Source organism: Trichosurus vulpecula, chromosome 8 (assembly GCF_011100635.1).
Source record: "Trichosurus vulpecula isolate mTriVul1 chromosome 8, mTriVul1.pri, whole genome shotgun sequence".
NCBI classification, from domain to species: Eukaryota; Metazoa; Chordata; class Mammalia; order Diprotodontia; family Phalangeridae; genus Trichosurus; species Trichosurus vulpecula.
This window is the reverse complement of record NC_050580.1, coordinates 65125736-65144950: the sequence shown is the minus strand read 5'-3', so window position 1 is coordinate 65144950 and position 19215 is coordinate 65125736. Positions and strand designations below refer to the sequence as shown.

The 19215-nt window shown below is 38.3% G+C and overlaps 1 protein-coding gene across 1 annotated transcript; it reads right to left on the bottom strand.

The window, feature by feature from the left end:
* Positions 1–1423: 1423 nt before the first annotated feature.
* LOC118829349 (DPY30 domain-containing protein 2-like) lies at positions 1424–18867 on the bottom strand. The gene is made up of 6 exons (XM_036736367.1): positions 18830–18867; positions 16443–16598; positions 15842–15964; positions 12056–12169; positions 8972–9068; positions 1424–1443 (listed from the first exon to the last, which is right to left on the bottom strand). Exons 2-6 carry the CDS (start codon positions 16593–16595, stop codon positions 1424–1426), a joined length of 507 nt encoding a protein of 168 aa, XP_036592262.1. The 5' UTR covers positions 16596–16598; positions 18830–18867.
* Between the last annotated feature and the right edge of the window lie 348 nt (positions 18868–19215).

Here is a 19215-nt window from a genome sequence, read left to right as displayed (position 1 = left end):
TTTACTAATCCCCTTGTCCATAGCTAACTAAGCCGCTTTTGGCCAGCTTGGGATATTGACACTGGTGCTGATGAGCTGGCATGATTCTTTATTGACAAGTGAGTCAGACAATGACAATGATATACTCCATGATTATTTCTGAGATCCCACTAGCATAAAAATTCCTGCATTAATAATTAATAATAAATACATAAATAAATAAATTAATAATAATTTTAACAATAACACCAAGGATAGAGTACTCAGAGAGGGCTATATATGAAGGATGCAGAAGTTAAGCTGTATCTGAAAGGTTGGGTAAGATCTGGATAGACAGAAAGGAGAAGGGAGGGTATTGCAGATGAGGAAGCACCACAAAAGAAGCCGAAAGACAGGCATATGTATGCACCTGGCTGACATCCAGGAGACCAAACTAGTTAAAGCAGGAGAAGTGTTGGAGAATTGGGAGAAATAATGTTGGGTAGGCAAGGTCTGGAAACCTGGGCAGAGATTTTAGTTTTAAATAGCAGGAAATAGGAGCAGTGGAAAGCTTTTGAGCAAGGGAGTGACATCATGAAAGATGTTTAAGGAAGATAAATCTGGCAATGTGTGGGATGGTGTAAAGCAGGAATTCTTTTTTGTGCATCATGAAAGCCTATAGATTATCTCAGAAGTAACATTTTAAAAAATCACAATTGAAGGAAATGCCAATTTTCAGTTGTTTTCAGTCCTGTCTGACTCTTTGTGATTCCATTTGGGGTTTTCTTGGGAAAAATACTGGAGTGGTTCACCATTTTCTTCTCCAGCTCATTTTACAGATGAAGAAACTGAGGCAAACAGGGGTAAGTGACTTGCCCAGGGTCACCCAGCTAGTAAGTGTCTGAGGCCAGATTTAAACTCAGGATTATGTATCTTCCTGATTCCAGATCCAGCACTCTATCCACTGTGCCACCTAGCAGTCCTATGACTTATTTGATGATGCAGTAATAGTGAGTGGTAAAGCCCCAGGACTAGATTCAGGTCATCTGAGAGCCTATTGCTTTTTTTCCCAGTATACCATTCCCAAAGCCTCTAAAGGGATTTGGGAAATATAAAAACCTTCCTTCCCTTTCCCCCTACTTCCCCCTCATCTTTCCATGATTCCATGATCTCCCACCAACCTGCTCCTTTCTTAGGATGATGTCTCTGTGCCCTTTGGTCTCCTCATGTGGGTGATAACTTGGTGGTAAGGCTGATTGGATGTGTATGATTCAGTCAGAAATCAGACTTTCCAACATAAGACATTTATTTGTTTATTAATTCTAGCCTTCTAAAAATAATATTATACTACTAACCAAGAGGATACAAACTTGAGACTTGTTCCTCCAGTGATGGCACTGGATCCATCCACTCCCTCTAGATCAAGGGTGGGGAAATTCCAGCTTTTAAGCTGGATATCTGACCCTCAGGTAGGATTCACCGCATCTGCAAAGCAAGTATTAAGAGGTGATATCTAAATGTATGCTTATATGTGCAAAAATAAACATGCCTTTGAAACTCTGTTGGAAATATTCTAAGACTCTGCAACATAATATGGAATAATATATCATGCAGTCTATGTATCTTCATCTCTGTTTCTTTTCTTTTTGTATTGTTAGCTTGGCATTCAGGATCTTCCAATTTGATTCCAGTCTGCCTATCCAACGTGTTTTCTCACTGCTCCTCTCCATCAAACATATGGTTCAATCTGACTGGTCTATCCTTCAATACACAATATACCCTCCCACCTTAATTCACATTGTTCTCCTTGACAGTGTTCTCTATACTTCTTTATGAATATCTAAGACAATGGGGTTGAACTCAAATAGGAACTGATCCCAGCTGGCCACATATCGATTTAGAAAGCCACAAATTAGCATTATCTATGTTGTTTTATATTTTTGTTTATTTTGTTAAGCATTTCCGAATTGCATTTTAATCTGCTTCCTCACTTGGGATTGCAGAGTTTGATTTCTCTGATCTAAGATTTACCTTTCCTTTGACTGACTTGCTTCAGTTCCCTCCTTCCCCTCCAAAGAAACCATGGTAGGTATCACTTAAATGTCATTCATCATATTGCATTGCCATTTAAAAGTGTTTATGAGTCTATTGAGTAGATTCTAAGACTGGTAAAGTCGAGGTCTTCCTCTTATACTATTTAATTCCTTCCAGCATCCTAGTGTATTGTAGGTGCTAAAGAAATGTATCATGATACCCCCTCTCTTTTTGCCCTTTCTCAAGTTATTTTCACTAAATAACATCAAACTGATGGTTTTTCCTTTGAGAAAAAATTTTGTGTTAAACACAAAATTGTGTGAACTTACACTAAAATGAACATGCATTATAGGCATTTATAGTCATTTAATAAGTCTATAACTGTCTTTAATACTTATAAATACATTCAAATATATAGACAAGTATTTTTACATAGTCATGGTCAGTATACATATATGTACACATATATACATGTATAACACACACATACATATCACTAATTTTGCTTTTTCATGCTGCATCCTTCCACAGGAATTATGTTTGCATATGACTTTTGTGTTTGTCATTCTTTTTTTTTTTAGTGTGTTAAGGCTTTTTTTGTGCTTTTCATTCTTTATGGTAGTATATTATTTCTTCATTGAGATATACTACCTTGACTAGCCATTTCATAACTACAGAAAATTTAAGTCATTTCTTGTTTTTCACTAGTCTGTATAGTTTTGCTATATAATACATTTTTTTCCATATAAATGGGCCTTTCTCCTTTATTTCCATGGGGTGTATTCCCAATTGTGAGACTTCCATATTGATTCTTTATGTCCTTTGACTATGTGTCCACTTTGATTATGTGTGCACTGTCTTGTAGCAGTTCCTTGTATATTTAGTGAGAATATTTTCCCCATTCTGTTACTTTATATCTCTTTATAATTTACAAAGCACTTTCTTCACAAAAATCATGTGAAGCAGATAGGTAATGTAAGTGTTTTTATTTAGTTTCACAAATGAAGAAACTGAGGCTCAGAGAGGTGCCTAATTGTTCATTGCCCATGATCATATGACAAGAAAGTGCCAGAGGTAAGACTTGAACCCAGATCTTCTGACTCTGAGTCTTTTTGATATATTTAAATTTTGTATGGTTTTAAGAAATAAAATCTCAACAACCTTTTCTACCGAAATTTGTTGAGAAGTGGTGTGGTCTTATAGTACATTGAGTTCTGTCCTCTAAGTGAAGAAGACCTAGGTTCAAATCCTGTCTCTGACACACACTGGCTGTGTTACCTTAGGAGTGTCACTTAACTTTTCAGTACCCCCAAGATAAATCTCTTAAGATTGTAAGTAGCAGTAAGGAAATTCTCTATACTGATAAAATCACAGGTTTAGCTTCTAAGATTTCTAATTTGTTAGATTTTTAGAATAGTTTTGTGATACCTGTTTTTAAACTTTAAAAAAAATACTAAAACATTTCTTTCAATTAAAAAAAGCCCACAACATTACAATTAGCTCCTTTTCACCTATGTGATTTTTGGTTGATTGTTTTTCTTGTGGGTCAGAGGCTTTTATTAGAAAAAAGATTTCTCCGCTGTGTACTGCACTATGCAGCTAATAGTATGATTCTAGGAAATAACTGGCAGGATTTCTGTCTCCTACCAAGTCCCAGTCTATGAGTATGACCACATCAGCACTTTCCTTTCAACCAAACCTATTAGTGCTAAGATTCCCCCAAGTCCAGATCATTCAGATAGTGGATTTCAAATTTTTACTGGCTAAATTTTTGGTTTCTTCTTGCTATTTTACATTGATTGGGGCAAAGTAGAAAGAACACTAGACTTGGATTCAGGAGAGACTTGGGTTCAGATTCTGCCAACATGGATCCTTGGGAAGTCACTTAATTTCTCAGAGCATTAATTTCCTTATTTGTAAAATGTCAATAATAATAACATTAGTGCTTGGCTCATAGGGTCTTGAGAAGATCAAGTGAGGTAATTCATCTAGAACTCACTGTCAACCTTAATGGTGCTGTCTAAATAGCAGCTCCGATTGAAAGGTTGGAGGTATTCTGTTCCATCCTATACACAATGTCACAGTTTTAAAGGTTCCCCTCCCCCAATACATGAAGTGACAATGTTTCAACTTAAGTGTTATTAAGTATAAAGTACCTGCTTTAAAGCTAGTTGCAGCAATTCTTAGGAACAACCACTTCCTTAGTTATATGTGGGTTTAGGTAATAATCAGAGGTGTCATTGGAACACCTAAAGTGGGAGTCGAGAAGAAGTGAGAGAGAAGGAAGAGAGGGGAGATGGAGAGGAACATTGAAATGGTAGAGAGGTTGTCTATTTCCATTATCAAAGAAAGGTAGAAGATTGTAGGCAATACTGATTATGGCCAGCTACCAAATACTTGCATGTAGACTATTCGTTTAGTGAGGTTTTTTGCAACATTTAAAAAATCCTAGACTGGATTCTCCCTGCCATCCTAATGTACTTCTGGACCACTTTAACCCATCATCATCATCATCATCAATTTCTATATGTTCAGGAAGCACAGACCCATTTTAAATTAGCTGGAAAAAAAAGGCAAAAGTAGGAAGGTCAATCTGCTGGTTAAATAAAGTAAATCACATTCGACTCCTTCGACTAAGTACTATAATCCCCAATAGCCAGCAATTCCATTTATGGCATTTCAAACATTAGATATTTTTAGAAAACCCTAACCATACCATATACTCTCTCACCACCATACCTCTGGCCACCCTATTCCCTATGCTTTAAATGTCTTTTATCCGCATTTCTTCACCTGTTGAGAGTTTTTACCTTTACTTTAAAACCCCAAGTCAAATGCTACCTTGACTATTTCCCTGGGATAATAATAATCTTTTCTGCCCTTCCACTTCAGACCTCACATAGCATTGCTTGATATATCTCTAACATATTTACCATATAATATTAAGATATCATAGTCGTCTTATCTGTATGATATTGATTTATGACTGTCAAGCATGGACCAGAAGTCCTATCCAAACTTGCTTCTTGTCAAGTGCCTAGCACTTTGCTCTATATACTAAAAGTGCTTAAAAATATACATTGAAGTAATGAATCAACAACAGTGTATGTTACTTTAAGATAAGAAGCCAACACATTTTGATGATTCCTTGGATATAGACTGCATAGTTCAGTTACTGCTTCAGTCACTGAATAACTGATATTCTGTTGATAAACCAGGACCGGACAATAGGGAATTCAACATTATGATAGAGTAGAAGTGGGAACCAGGGAATTCCTTAATCTTGGGTCTTTTGCATCACTGGTCATGGGACTTTAGCAATATACTTCCTCTACTCTGGGATTCAGTTTCCTCACTTGAAATATGAGGGAGTTGATCATGTATATACTGATTTAAGGGGATCTATACCTATAATTTTCATTGGTGTAGGGAACTCTTGGTAGGGAAACTTCTGCCAATGTAGGCCTGGAACTATTTTGCAAGTTCTAGTCTTAGAGAAATGTCTGGGACACCTAGAGGTGGTGATTTGGCCAAGGTTTGTGTTAGAGGGAGTATCTGAAACAAGGTTGTATTCACTCAGAGGCCAGATCTCTACCCACTGTGCTGTCCTGCTTCACATGTGGATTTTTTAGATCTATCTATGTGTGTATGTGTATATACATACAAACACCCATGTGTATTTATATGTACATACACATATATGTATATTCTGCAGGTACTTAATGTCTCAAACAACTTTCTAAAACTATAGGTTACAGAAAATTGCTGACATTGGTAGAAGTTATTTCTTCACTAGTTGTTCTTTATAAAAATGAAGTCCCAAACCTCCATCCCTCAAAAAAACAAACAAAAAACAACATACCCAAATCTGAATAGTTAGAAAGAAAAAACTGGAACTACATAACAACCTAGGTACTAGTCTTATTTCAGTTATAGTAGGTTGGTTGTTGTCCTTTATTCTCGAGGAGGACCAAAATGACTTCACTGTGCTTGAGTCAAGATTCAATGTGTCTGACTGTGGCTGATCAGGCCAATATGAGCCCAGAATGCTCTACCGCAGGTTGGGCACAAATAGTCTACGTGAGCATTTGGGGTGGATTCTCTAAATTTGGGCGTCTTGCATTTCCTTTGAGCTGTTTCAATTCTGCTTTGCTCATAGAGTACAGCACTTTCTCTGACATGGGCATGCCATGCTGGGTGGTCCTGTGCCAATGTCTCCCATGTTACACAATCTGACTCCCTTGACAATTTTTTAGTGCTTTTTTTTGGGGGGGGGAGGGTGTTATAAAATGAGAATAAACACAAAATATTTAAAAGGTAGAACACTAGAAGTATTCAAATACAGACTTGATGACTACCTATTAGGATTGTTGTAGAGGAGATTCCTGTATGGAGTGTAATGGATGACTTCTAAAGAGCTTATGACTTTAATGAACAGAAGTATAAACTTACAAGGAGTATAAAAAGTTCATCAGAAAATTCTAAGCTATGACTAATGACCTTAGTGATCGTATGAAATTCTCTATGACTCTATGATTCAGAGTGAGTTTTTTTTTAACCTACCCCATCATCTTTTGTACTGTAGAACAAGACAATATCTACTTCCTTTCTATACAAGGTGGAGTTTAGAAATTTCCAGAGAAGCAAGCTTCTCTGATAAAGGTCTCATTTCTCAAACATATAGAGCATTGAGTCAAATTTGTAAAAATAAGAGCCATTCCACAACTGATTAATGATCAAAAGATATGATCAGTTTTCAGGTGACATATCTATAGCCATATGAAAAATACTCTTAATTCACTATTGATTAGAGAAATGCAAATTAGAACAATTCTGAGGTACTACCTCATACCTATTAGATTGGCTAATAAGACAGAAAAAGTAAATGACAAATGTTGGATGCGATATGGGAAAAATAAGATATTAATGAATTGTTGGTGGAGTTGTGAACTGATTCAACCATTCCATAGAGCAATTTGGAACTATGATGAAAGGGCTATAAAACCGTGCATATCTTTTGACTTAGCAATACTACTATTAGTCTTTGTAGACCAAAAGAAATAAAAAAAAAAAGGAAAAGGATCTATATGTACAAAAATATTTATAGCAGCTCATTTCTGGGGGCAAAGAATTAGAAATTGAGGGGATGCCCATTAATTGGGGAATGGCTGAACAAGTTGTAGTATGTGATTATGATGGAATATTATTGTACTATAAGAAATGTTGAGCAGGATGCTCTCAGAAAAAACCTGGAAAGACTTGCATGGGCTGATGCAAAGTGAAATGTACCATGTACATAGTAACAGCAATATTGTTAGATGATCAGCTATGAATGACTGTTTCAACAATTTGGCTAGCAGCTGTTGGGAGGGGGCGGGAAAGACCAACACAAGCCCAACAACAAGAATGCTGCCAAAGCCCAGGTTCTTTTGATCTGCTTTACTAAGGAAAGCAATGTTAAGGGGTTAACAAGGTTACTTTAATTCAGCATACAAATACCAGTCACTTAGTTCAGGAGGAAAAGCCAGTGCCCTGAGCTTCAGAGCAAATACAAACAAATTACAAACATTGACAGACAGGCCAAATACAATTCATAGTTACCAACATCTAAGTTCAGCCCGGGAGCTCATAACAAGGGCTGGCCCAGAGTCACATGTGCCACCAAGGCTGTGGGTAAGAGTTCTGAGAAAGAGAAAGCCAACCCCTGGTTTTATATCTTTTTCAGGGTCAAGGGGGAGTCACACATGCGACTCACCCACATGACCTGAAATCGTCACAAAGAGGTGACTTAAACCCACATGGTCTAAAAGCCTCTGATGTCCCAAAATGCCACTCAAACCCATGTAAACTAGGCCCTCCCCTGAGACAAGGAGGTCACTAAGGACTCCCAATCTAATCAAGGAAACAAGGGCCAAACTCTTCAAGGGCACTTGGTTGAACTGAGTGCTAAGAGCCCACTTTGATTTACCACACAATGACTTAGTTATTCTCAACAATATAATGATAGAAGACAACTCTGAAGGACTTATGATGAAAAAAATGCTATCCATCCCCAGAGAAAGAACTGATAGTGTCTGGATACAGATGGAATCATCCTTTTTTTAACTTAATTTTTCTTGAGTTTTTTTGTCTGTTTTCTTTCACAACATGACTCTTATGGATATGTTTTATATGACTACACATGTATAACCTATATTGAAATGCTTGCCTTCTCAGTGAGGAGGGATGGCGAGGGAGCAGGGGAGAGAATTTGGAAGTCAAAGTTTTAAAAACATATGTTAAAAGTTGTTTTTACATGTAACTGGGGTAAAATAAATAAATAAAAAGAAATCCCCAAAGAGCCTCTTGGCCAGTGCCAGAACTCTCCTCAAGTTTGTACTACTATTTCCCATCTTGGAATTCAGGAATCGGTGCAGGGGGTTCTTCAACAAAGCCCCTCCCTCTTCTCCTATTTCAGGAAATGGAAGAGATTGCTAGAAGCCTCCTCTTTACTTTTTATTACACTAAAATTGCCAATGACCAATTTCCAAACAAGTTATGTTCTAAAATTCCATTTACAAATTGGTTATTTGCAACACAAAGCACATTTCCCCATAGAAAAGTTATAAATGCTGATTAAGTGGACACTGGCCAGGATTTCTACTGGATATTTAGATGTTGCCTTTTCATATACCCTGAAACCTAGGCAATTTCTGACTAATCTTCGTCCTCAGACAAGACTTCAGCTGGTTGGCTAGTTTCTTGGTTGGCAACTTTGAGAGAAGCATCATTAGAATGATCCATCTCCTGATTATATGTTAAGGGAGAATAATCCAGGAGAGATTTCCCAACTTGATTTTGAGCAGTAGTCTTATTCTGGACAGTTTTCCTAGTGAGAGAGAAACTTTGGAGAATCTTGATGGAATGAGTCAGACTCTGATTGAGTGGCCCTCATAGAAAAAATCTTTTTTGGAATTGCCCCCCTGGAACCATGAACTACCTGAAACAGACTCTTCTTGAGATCCAGTCTTGGAAGCAGCATTAGATTTAGGGGAAAGCTCTTCCTTCCAGTCTGTTTTGGACATTCCATTTTCTCTCTAAATATGACCAAAAACAGAGAAAAAAGTTTTCATAAAACTTGCTACACCTTTATGAACTACCCCCATATTTGTATATTGCATAAAATTCGAGGACTTCACCATTACCCAATTAATTTTTTTTTCAGAAGAGAAGCCAAGTAGCTTCTCCTATCTCTTTTTCCCTACCCAAATCCTGCTCAGATTCAGTTCAAGCTTCACCTGCTTCTTGAAGGCTTCTCTGATCATTTCAGTCTATAGTCATCTTCTTCATCCTTTGAACTAATTTTTGTACATCTTTTCTATAGTAGCCATTTGGAAATTTATCACATGCTGTTTTTCATTGCTATTTACTGTTTCACGTATGTTATATCTCATTTGCCCAATGAGACTCAAGAGCAAAGATTCTATCTTATACATGTAACCTACAAGTATCTAGCAGAGTGCTATGTATTATAACAGGTAATGTTTGTTGGAGGAAGGAAGAAATGAATGACTCCTGGACTTTTCTCTCTTCTTTATCCTCTTTATTCCACTAGCCACCAATTCCTTTTGGTTCTTCCTCTGAAATATGTCAGTTTATGCTCTAGTTTCATTGCCATCCCATTCACGCTTACATTACAACATGCCTACATGACAACAACCTTTGACTTGTTTTCCCTCTCATGTAGCTCCCCTTTAATACCCTGTGTATTCCTGCTACATTAATCTTTTAAAAACGCCACTTTCATCATGTCACTTATTATCTAGCATATACATGAATACCTAAAGGAACTGTATCTAAGGTTTTATCAGCACAGGGAACTCCTGGCGTTGAAATTCCTTGTATCCCTGCAGATCACAACCTGTCTATTACTTGGTAGATCACCCTACAGGGATGATCGAAACATAGAAAAGTCAACTGACTGACCTAGGGTTATACAGCTATTAAATGGTGAGAGTGGGATTTGAAAGTAATTTTTCCTGACTTCATGGCCTACAGTCTATCCACTATGGCATGCATATTCTATGGACTACTATTATCAAGTCTGAAGTAGTCTCTTGAAAACTTTACAATTGAGTCATACCTTCTGCAACAAGAATCTTGATTGTATATTGTAACAACAATGCTACTTGGTACTACTATGGCTGTGTAAGGGCAATAACACCAGCACACAGGAGGGTTACTAGCACAGGTTCTTTGATCTGCTTTTCTAAGGAAAGCAACTATTAAGGTTTAACAATCTTACTTTAATTAAACATACATATATCATTCACTTAGTTCAGGGGGAAAAGTCAGCACCCTGAACTTCAGAGAAAACAAAAATAGAAATTACAGGCAGAAATCATATAAACAGAGTAAAATAACACAAATCAACAGACAGGCTTCTAGCCATCGGACTAAGATATTACATATATAGTTACTAGAGAGAGAAGCACCAACATCTGGGTTTTTCAAAGCCAGGGCGGGGCGCTCTTAAAGGCTATCCAGAGTCTCATCTGGCCAAACCACATGATCACTCTTCCAATGAGTGAAACCCCCAAAACAAAACACCAACCTCAGAGCATATATACACTTCTCAGGGCCCTGGGTCTTAGCACCTACTTAGCAAAAGGGTTGTGGGTTTTCTTGTTTCTTAAGAAAGTCATCAAAAACTCTTGATTCAAAGAAAGACTCTAGATTCAAACAAAGAACTCAATCAAAGGCACTTGATTGCCTTAGTGCTGAGAAGCACTCCAGAACAAAAGACAACAAAAAGTCCGCTTTACATTTGAAAGGCAAGACTCATCAAAGGTACTTCCTTAGCGCTAAGAAGAACTCCTAAAGAAAAAAACAAAGGCAAAAAGTTCCACCCTGCTTACCATCACATATATTTACTTCAATATCTTCATTTTAAGAGTGATGAATCTAGGCCCAGGTGAGAGTAAATGATTCACCCAAGGCAGTAAACAGCAGAATTGGAATTCAAACCCAGTTCCTTTAGCTCCGACTAAATTAAGGGTTCTTTCCATTACATCATGCTATCTTAATTAAGTTTAGGCTAGTCTTCTCACTGTTCCTTCCCCACAAAATTATAATTATCACTTCAGTGTTCCCCTATTTCATATGCCTTCCTCCCTCTCCTCCCACTCAAAAAACTTATGCATCCTTGAAGGTCTGACCTCAAGTCCCATACGCTGGGAAGCTGTTTCCCAATTCACTGATTGCTAGTACAATTGTTGCATGAGTCTCAACTCCAGGTTATAAGTTCCTTGAAGTCAGACACCAAGCCATGTATTATTTTTTTTTCATACTACCTAGCACAGGCTTGATCACATAGTGATTACTAAGTATAAATGCTTGTTATACTATTTTTCTTGTCATTAGAAAAGAATAATTCTTAATTAAAATATTTACATACTTTATCCATGATATTATTTGGTGTTATATTTTATTCACAGCAAAGTTGTTTGATGTAGACTTTAATTTATTTGAAAATCCACTTAACTTTTTTAGCACCCAGTTGCCATATATACAAGTTCTACAGCGTTGGTTGTCTCCATCTTGTGTCATCTTTTGCGAATTGCTAGGTATGAAGTGAAACCTCAGAATTGTTCTTATTTGCATATCTCTTAATAGAGATAAGTGCTTTTGGATGATAATAATATGACTATCCTGCCAATATCTCTTTCATTTCTGTGAGGCTGGGGAAAAGACTTTATTAAATAGAGCAGGATTTTCTTTTAGATCTTTGCTCTTTTCATGTCATTTATATAATTTCTTCCTATGTTCCTTGATATTTTTCATCTCAGAAAAGGGTCAAGGAAGAGTATTACGTGGAGGTCAAAACTAGGTTTGGTGATACCCTTAACCACTGAAACATTTTTTAGAGAAAACTCATGTATCTCAAGACTACACTAACAAAAATTATGCCAATGTACATGCTGAATGTACATCCTGAAGATGACTTCAGGAAGAAAAGCTGATTATTAAGATGATGGAGGAAAGGTTCCATTTCCGCTAGCATTTTTTTAAAAAAAATACTCACATTTGGGCTTAATAAAGATTCATCTATTTCTTCAAGAGGGGGCAATTTCTGGGTTCCAAACTTTTCCTGCCAGATGTGAGGTCTCTGTTCTGGATAAGTGTCCAACATTGTTTTCTAGAAAGAAAAAAAATCAATTAGTGATTTAATATCTTGCTATCTTTTGAAATTAGAGTTCCTAGTTATCTGTATGTAAACTCCCAAGTCATGAAATTTGGTGGCCTTATTAGATTCATGGTAGGAGCTAGATTATGCATATAAACAATAACTTATGCCTTCCCAATAGCAAGGAATTTCCATTCAGCAAAGAAAGGCAGCAAGGTAGAGTAGAAAGAGAATTGGAGTAGGAGTCATTAAACCTGACTTCTAGCCCTAACTTATGCTAGCTTTGTAACCTTAAGACAATAACTTTCATCTCTCTGGGTCTCCATTATTATGTTTATTTTTAAAAAGGGATAGGGAATAGAGATTAGGGTAGGAGAATAATATCTTCATGTTCCTTACCTTATAGGGCTGTTGAATCAATAATCAAATGAAAAAAAAAGTGATTTTTAAATATACAAATGTAAGGTATTATATTTCATCTATCCTGAATAGTACCTTGTACATAGTAGTTCCTCAATAAATGTTGGTTTGTTGGCTGACTGAATAAGAATAATTTTTTGCCCCTCTTAGGTAGACTTGACATTGGAATTTTGAACTTAGCAAGACAATGAAAAACTTATTTTTCAAAATTTAATTTGAAGTCCTGTAGTTAAGGAATCATCAGGTCACCCTTCATATAACCATAGGATTTCAGAATTGGAAAGGATCTCACTGCTACAAACTTATGGAGACATGCAGCCTAATCCAAAGCAGGTCACCATCTCCATCTCTTCCTATTATGAGTTTTCTATTCTGTCTTCTGGGCATTATGGGCAGTCTGAAAAAATAACAACTTATATTTGTTTGAATTCAAGTATATTTTGGTGCTTAGAATATAAAAGAGAAAAAGGAAGTGTAACTGGCCCTTTAAAAATCGTCGGTGTTCCTTTGTTTGGAGTCACAATCAGAGGAACACTAATAGATCAGTGTAGATTTTTTGAACTGCATGGTCAAGAAAAGGAGTGTGTGTGTGTGGGGGACCTGTATCTGAGCTAAAAAAAAGTATTAGGGAGAATAATTGATCTTTTACAGACTATAGTTAAACTCAGGCAGAGGGCTGATTACTGATGGGATAAGCCTGGATTATCCTATGATTTAGTTCATATCAACTACAATGGAAAGTTCAGTTGAAATTTGTCAGGATATCATAGACATTTCCTTGATATTTGGAACTTTGCTCTTTGGTATTTCTTACTGACCCATTTAGTTTTTTGTTTTTGTTTTTAAATCTAGTTCCATGACTTCATCAGCGGATGAAGAAAACTTCATCCCTAATGAAGACTGGAAGCTTCTAAACTGTACAGTCTGAAAGATTTGCTTGAGAGCACTGAGAGATTAAGTGATTTTTCCAGGGTCATAACAGCCATGATGAGTCAGAGGGCAAGAGCTGGAGCCTGGAGGTTTCCTGAGAAAGGCTGGTCCACCCTCCTCTCTGCCTCTAGATTATTAGTCATAGTTAATTACTTTCTAATTTATTCATAATTAAATGAATAAATGCTCTGAAGTAAGAGGTTTTAGTGGGATACTTTTGCAGCTGAGTTCGATGTCCCTGGAAGAGTCTGGCCAGATATTGGCGGCCACTACCTCAGGTAAGGCAACAGTCTTGAAGGGAAAGAACAGCTCTTAAGAGGACTGACTTTCCTGACATGCAAATCATTTTTTAAAGTGCCTTGTATATAGTTGCTGCTCAACAAATTTTTGGTAGATAAATATTCAGCTTTCTTTTGTGTTTTCTTCTTCCTTAGACTAAGTTCCTTGAGTTCCTTGCCAAATTTGCTAGAAAACCTCTAGAAAACCAGGGATATCTGCATGTAAATGGTGGTGGTGGTGATGATGATGATGATGAGAATAGCTAGTATTTCTCTAGCGCCTCCTATAAGCCCAACACCATGCTTAGCTCTTTACAGACATTATCTCATTTGATTCTCACAACAACCCTGGGAAGAAGGTGTTCCTGTTATTCTCCTTTTTCAGATGAGGAAATTGAGATAATAGAAATTAATTGACTTGCCCAAGGCTACACAGCTAATAAATGTCTGAGGCCATACCCAAACTCAGGTCTTCCTAAGAGCATGCACAGAGCTCTACTGTACCACCCAGCTGCTTTTAACATAGAGTTGCTAAAATATTAAAAAATGAAATTTGCCGCCTTGATATAATGAAAGGCAGCAATCGAACAAATCCCATAAACACCACACGAGATGAAATAAGCAAAGAATCACACAGAATCAGGGTGACAGAAACATTCTACTTGGATTTAATCTAGACCAAGGCAATTCAAGTAAATGAAAAAAAAAACATTTCTGGGAGAAGAAACAAAATCTAAGGTAACTAGCTCTGTTACCTTTATGAAAGAAATCACATGCCTAATTCAAAACTTCGGTGGAACGCTGGGATCAGTCTTCATTTATAAATGTAAGAATAATACATGACCAAAGATACGGATCCAGTATTTCCATTTTGCCTCAATCCCCAAAATAGTTTTGTTCAGGAAAAGAAATATGGTATGAGTAAAAGCACAAAATAATAATTTTTTTAGAAGTTCAAGTATTGCCAGGGCTAGCATGGTCTAGTGTTTAGAGGGGCAGGTCCTGGAGTCAGGAATCCATGAGTTCAAGTACTGCTGATGACACATTTTGACTTGAACAAGTCATATAACATGGGCAAGTCATTTAAACTCTCAGTGTCCCAAGGTAACTTTCTAAGACCTTCAGTTAGAGATTAAGGGAAGATCTGTATAAGTGGAAGGAGTTTCCATGATGAGAGATCCCTCCAATGATGAAATCAAAAATCAGGCTGAAAATAACAAGAACGATAACAAAACAATTTATTTGCTCTGAGATTATCGGCATATTGAGCAGTCCAACAAAAAGACTGTTTTCTTCACTGCAGATAATCGAGCTCTGAGAAGCTAAGATATCCCACGCCTAAAATGTAAAGATGTTTATTGAAAGAAATAAATCAGAGTAAAACAAATAACTTTTCCACCTGAAAGCTCATCATAAACAGAAAGGAACTTAGGATCTCTTGTTATTATCAGGTGCTACAAAAGTTCTAATAAGATATAGATATAAAGTCAAGGAAAACTATTTTCAGTGAAGTATTCAGAAAAGGTCCTACTCATTCAAGAGTACTTTGTAAACTAAAGAGTTGTATCAGGAACATCGTTGGTACAAAGGAAACAATGCTGGATGTGGGTTTAGATTTAGAGGACCTGGTTCCCATCCCAGCTCTTTTACTTTATGACCTTGGGGAAATCAATTTATCTGTCTGGCCTTTACTGTCCTCATCTGTAAAATTTGAGGACTGGACCAGATGACTGCTGAAGTTTCTTTCAGTTGTGCATCTCTGATCTTATGAAATGTAAGGTATAATTATATGAAGTATTATGACTTTTGTTTTTACTTTCCCTAGATGAGCTCCAACACCAATACCACTAAAATAAGTTATATATTAAATTTTCCTTGCTAAATCCAAGGGGATTAAATATAGTAATATCTGTAAATTTAAAAGGGAAAAAAGGACTGTTGAATACTTCAAGAAAAACCCCTTGAATCTTAAACACATAAAATCATGACATGCAATAAGAACTGAGTTTGTTGTTGGTCTGTAAAGTTGTCACTGAAACTAGTGAAGATGACTCACTTTTTTATATTCTTCATGTTGTTTCTGGAATTGAATTTCCTCTGCCTTCAGTTTTTGTGCTATTTCCAGTTCCAAAAGGCTTTCCATTCTCTCCTCACTCAGCTGAAGCTTCTCTAGCTTTCTCTATTGTTGCAAAAAGCCAAATACCAGAAATAGAACAATTAGATTAGTTGTTAATAAAAGTCTGTGGCCTGGATGGGAATGAAAAATCCCTTGGGGGGGAGGGGAAAGTGGGGAGGGAAGAGGGAGTCATATCCCAATAAAGAACTCCAAGTTTATGACTCTAACTCTTTGCTGTCCTGTAGGTGGTTGACAACCCATTAACCATAAGGTTTCTGAAATCAGATGCTTAGTCTCTCAATTTATGTTGCAAATCCCTGACTTCAGGAATCTCTGCAACCAAAGTACCTTTGAGAGATGGGACTAAGGAATTAATTCTATCCTGAAGCTGCCCTGCTGATGGTCTCTCTGAGATTGAGCCCAGGTCATCTGAAATGGGTTATAGAGAGGAGTTCTGGACAATCCTAGGACCCTTCTATGGATGCAGTTACTCCAGGGAATCCTGAAAATCAATAGTGAAATGGATCCTGTGTACACAAACCTGATGACTTGCATGAATTTGTCTCCTATATTCATAAATCCAATATGCCAGGTACTCTATCGGATCTGATGGTCGATGCTCAACCAACTTAGCAAGGCCCTCAACTAAACATTTTCCCAAGCACTTTTTCAGGTACTCAGTTTCCAAAGACATTTCCTGTAAAAAACACCAGTGTAGAGGAACATTGTTTCAATCCCAGACCAAATTTTTAAATGGAAAAATTCTAAGCACCCACAGGTTTAGAGTATTTGCTGACACCAGATCTTCTTAGATTCTTAACCTCATTCCTATCTCCATATTTAAAAAATTACATGAATGTTGGCAGCAACGACTCTACTCAAATAATCTGAATATGTTCTCCTTCCCTCCCCCTCGAGTTTGAATGATCTGAATGAAGCTGGACTATTGGAACTTTGAGAAAGTCATCAAGGCTGACAGAATTTCTATTTATTCAATGTAAGAAGATAGTTTGGACTTCTAGTAGAACCACCTTACCAACTGACTTTCACCCTTAGGTGGGGAGAATATCTCCAAGCAAGCAGTTTCCAGCAGGGGTTCTGTCTTCATCCAACTAGTTGTGGTATTGTGATGTAGGTGCCTACTGCTCCATGTCATAAGGGCTTTACTCATTGGAAAGAATCTCAGATTGTTTCATGAATGGAATGCTGAAAGGTCATTAGACTGCAACATCTTTAAGCTAATAACCACTCAAGGAAGAAAAAGGAGCCTGAGGAGTGGGGGGTGGGGGAGGTGGGGGTCTGAGCACCTGTGTTCCAAAAGTCTGGCTGTTATCATTTACGTCTTGTATGACCTTGAGAGTATGAGTTGTTGTCTCCAGGCCTTGCTTTCCTTTTCCGTAGAAAGAAGGGTTTGCACTTTGAGGACCTCTGAGGTTCCTTATAGCTCCTAATCTAAACATAAATACTTGCGGCGTAATATAAATACTAAATATAAATTATAAATACTAAATATGTGTGGCTTAACAAATGCTTATTGACTGATTTTTCTCAGCCAGGGACATTTGGATTTGAAGCAAATCAACAAAAGTCATGTCCATTCACTGGGCCCTCTCACTTCATGCTACACCTCAGGAATTTGGGAGCTTCCAGTTAGGTCAACTCTATTGCCTTGATGGTTTTGTTCCCTGTGGGTCATATGCCCCTCAGTCTTTCCCATGGCCAGCCATGGTATAAAATAGGGTACTGGATCAGACTCTAATCCTAGTTCTGTCTTTCAATTTTATTCAATAAACATTTATTAAGTGTTGACTCTGTTTTAAGCACTGTGCTAAGCTCTGTTTCCTTAGGCAATCACTTATCCTCTCTGGGCCTTCATTTTCTTACTTATAAAAGGTTAAAATTGGGCATTGGATTGGACTAAATTCTGTAGGAGTCAGCTACAAGTCCATTGATTGCTGCGAGCTCAGTCCTATTCAAAGACTATTCCATGTTCTTTTATTTCTTCTCTATTTCCTCAGGGCGTTTAAAACAAACAAACATACAAACCAACCCTGAGTCCTCAAAAGCATTCAATAAGTCAACAAGCATTTATTAAGAGTTTACTCTATGCAAGTTTCTGAGTTATGCTTTGGGGATACAAAGAAACGCAAAAAGAGACCCTCGAGGAGCTGAGATGTGCCACAAAGTGGGAGGGCACAGCGAATGGGCATGACTCATTGGTTTGTCTCTGAAACCAGATGGCCCTGAGAGAAATCTTTCTTTTCCCATGAAAAAAATCTGTAAATAACCAAGTAGTTAGTAGATACCCATCTAAGGTAGATGTGCTGTGTCTTTCAGTAACTATGTCTTTACATCTTGTGTAAAGGTCCTGGTACATTTAGTACATCTTTTACCTAAATATACTCTAAGCCCCATCACTGTGGTCTCCTGCGCTATAGTGTCCCTTAAGGGGTCGCCCTATGCGGCTTTGGTGAGAGGTCTCCTGCTTCCTCGGCCCTCAGTGTTTCTTTAATAGGTTACCCTCCTTTTAGTGTGCCTTCTTCGGGGATGCAAAGGAGAGTCCTGCACAAAGGTAGTCCCATGGCACCCCAAAGTCAGTTCTCTCCAGCTCATTGATCCAGGGCAACCCCGGAAAAGTAGGGAGGCTCAAACAGAGGGGATGCCTTCAACAGCTAGAGGATGCATCCAGCATTTGCACGTTCTCTTAGCACCCTCCTCCCCGTCCCTTTCTTTATTTTTCCAGGGTCCAGGCACGCGACACTCATGCAACAGCCATCCTGGCATCCTAGATAACTTTGCGATCTGCACGAAACCTCTTCATCCTTCACTCCTCCCCCATGTTCCCTTCAGGCTCACCCCTTGACTCTACCCTCCCTCCTCCACCCACCCCAACCCTGCCGCAGGGCGCACGCGCCAGGCCGCGGTTACCTAGCAAAGGAAGAGACGCGGCCTCCGCCGGAGTAGAGGCGGGTTGCGGATGGTGACACCAGCCTGTGCGGCGAGCAGAGAGGAGCGGGAGCTCGAACCGCTGCAGCCATTGTCGGTGTCAGGGTTGTCCTCGTCGTTGGTGGGGGAGGGGCAGGGAGAGTGTGGTGGTGGTGGTGGTGGCAGCGATGGTGCACCGATGAGCTCCTGGCTGGGCATGAGCATGGTGGTGGGGGCACGCGTGGAGAGGCGGGCGGCACGCTCTTGCCCCCGGACCCCTCTGGGGAGAGGCGGTCTGGTGTCGTGGACCGCGTTCAGGGCTTGGCGTTGAGAGGGCCGCCTCCCAATGCCAACCTGCCTGAGCTAGAGCAAGGATTTTTAACCTCCGT

Bases quoted from the DNA above. Each gene is read 5' to 3' on its own strand.
- LOC118829349 (XM_036736367.1), bottom strand. From the start codon at position 16,595: ATGTCTTTGGAAACTGAGTACCTGAAAAAGTGCTTGGGAAAATGTTTA. The intron at 9,069-12,055 runs GTGAGTATTTTT...GGTCATATTTAG, and splicing joins AATCTTTATTAAGCCCAAAT to AGAGAAAATGGAATGTCCAA. The intron at 1,444-8,971 runs GTAGTTCATGGT...CTTGCTTTGCAG, and splicing joins TCAAGAAGAGTCTGTTTCAG to ATGCGGTGAATCCTACCTGA.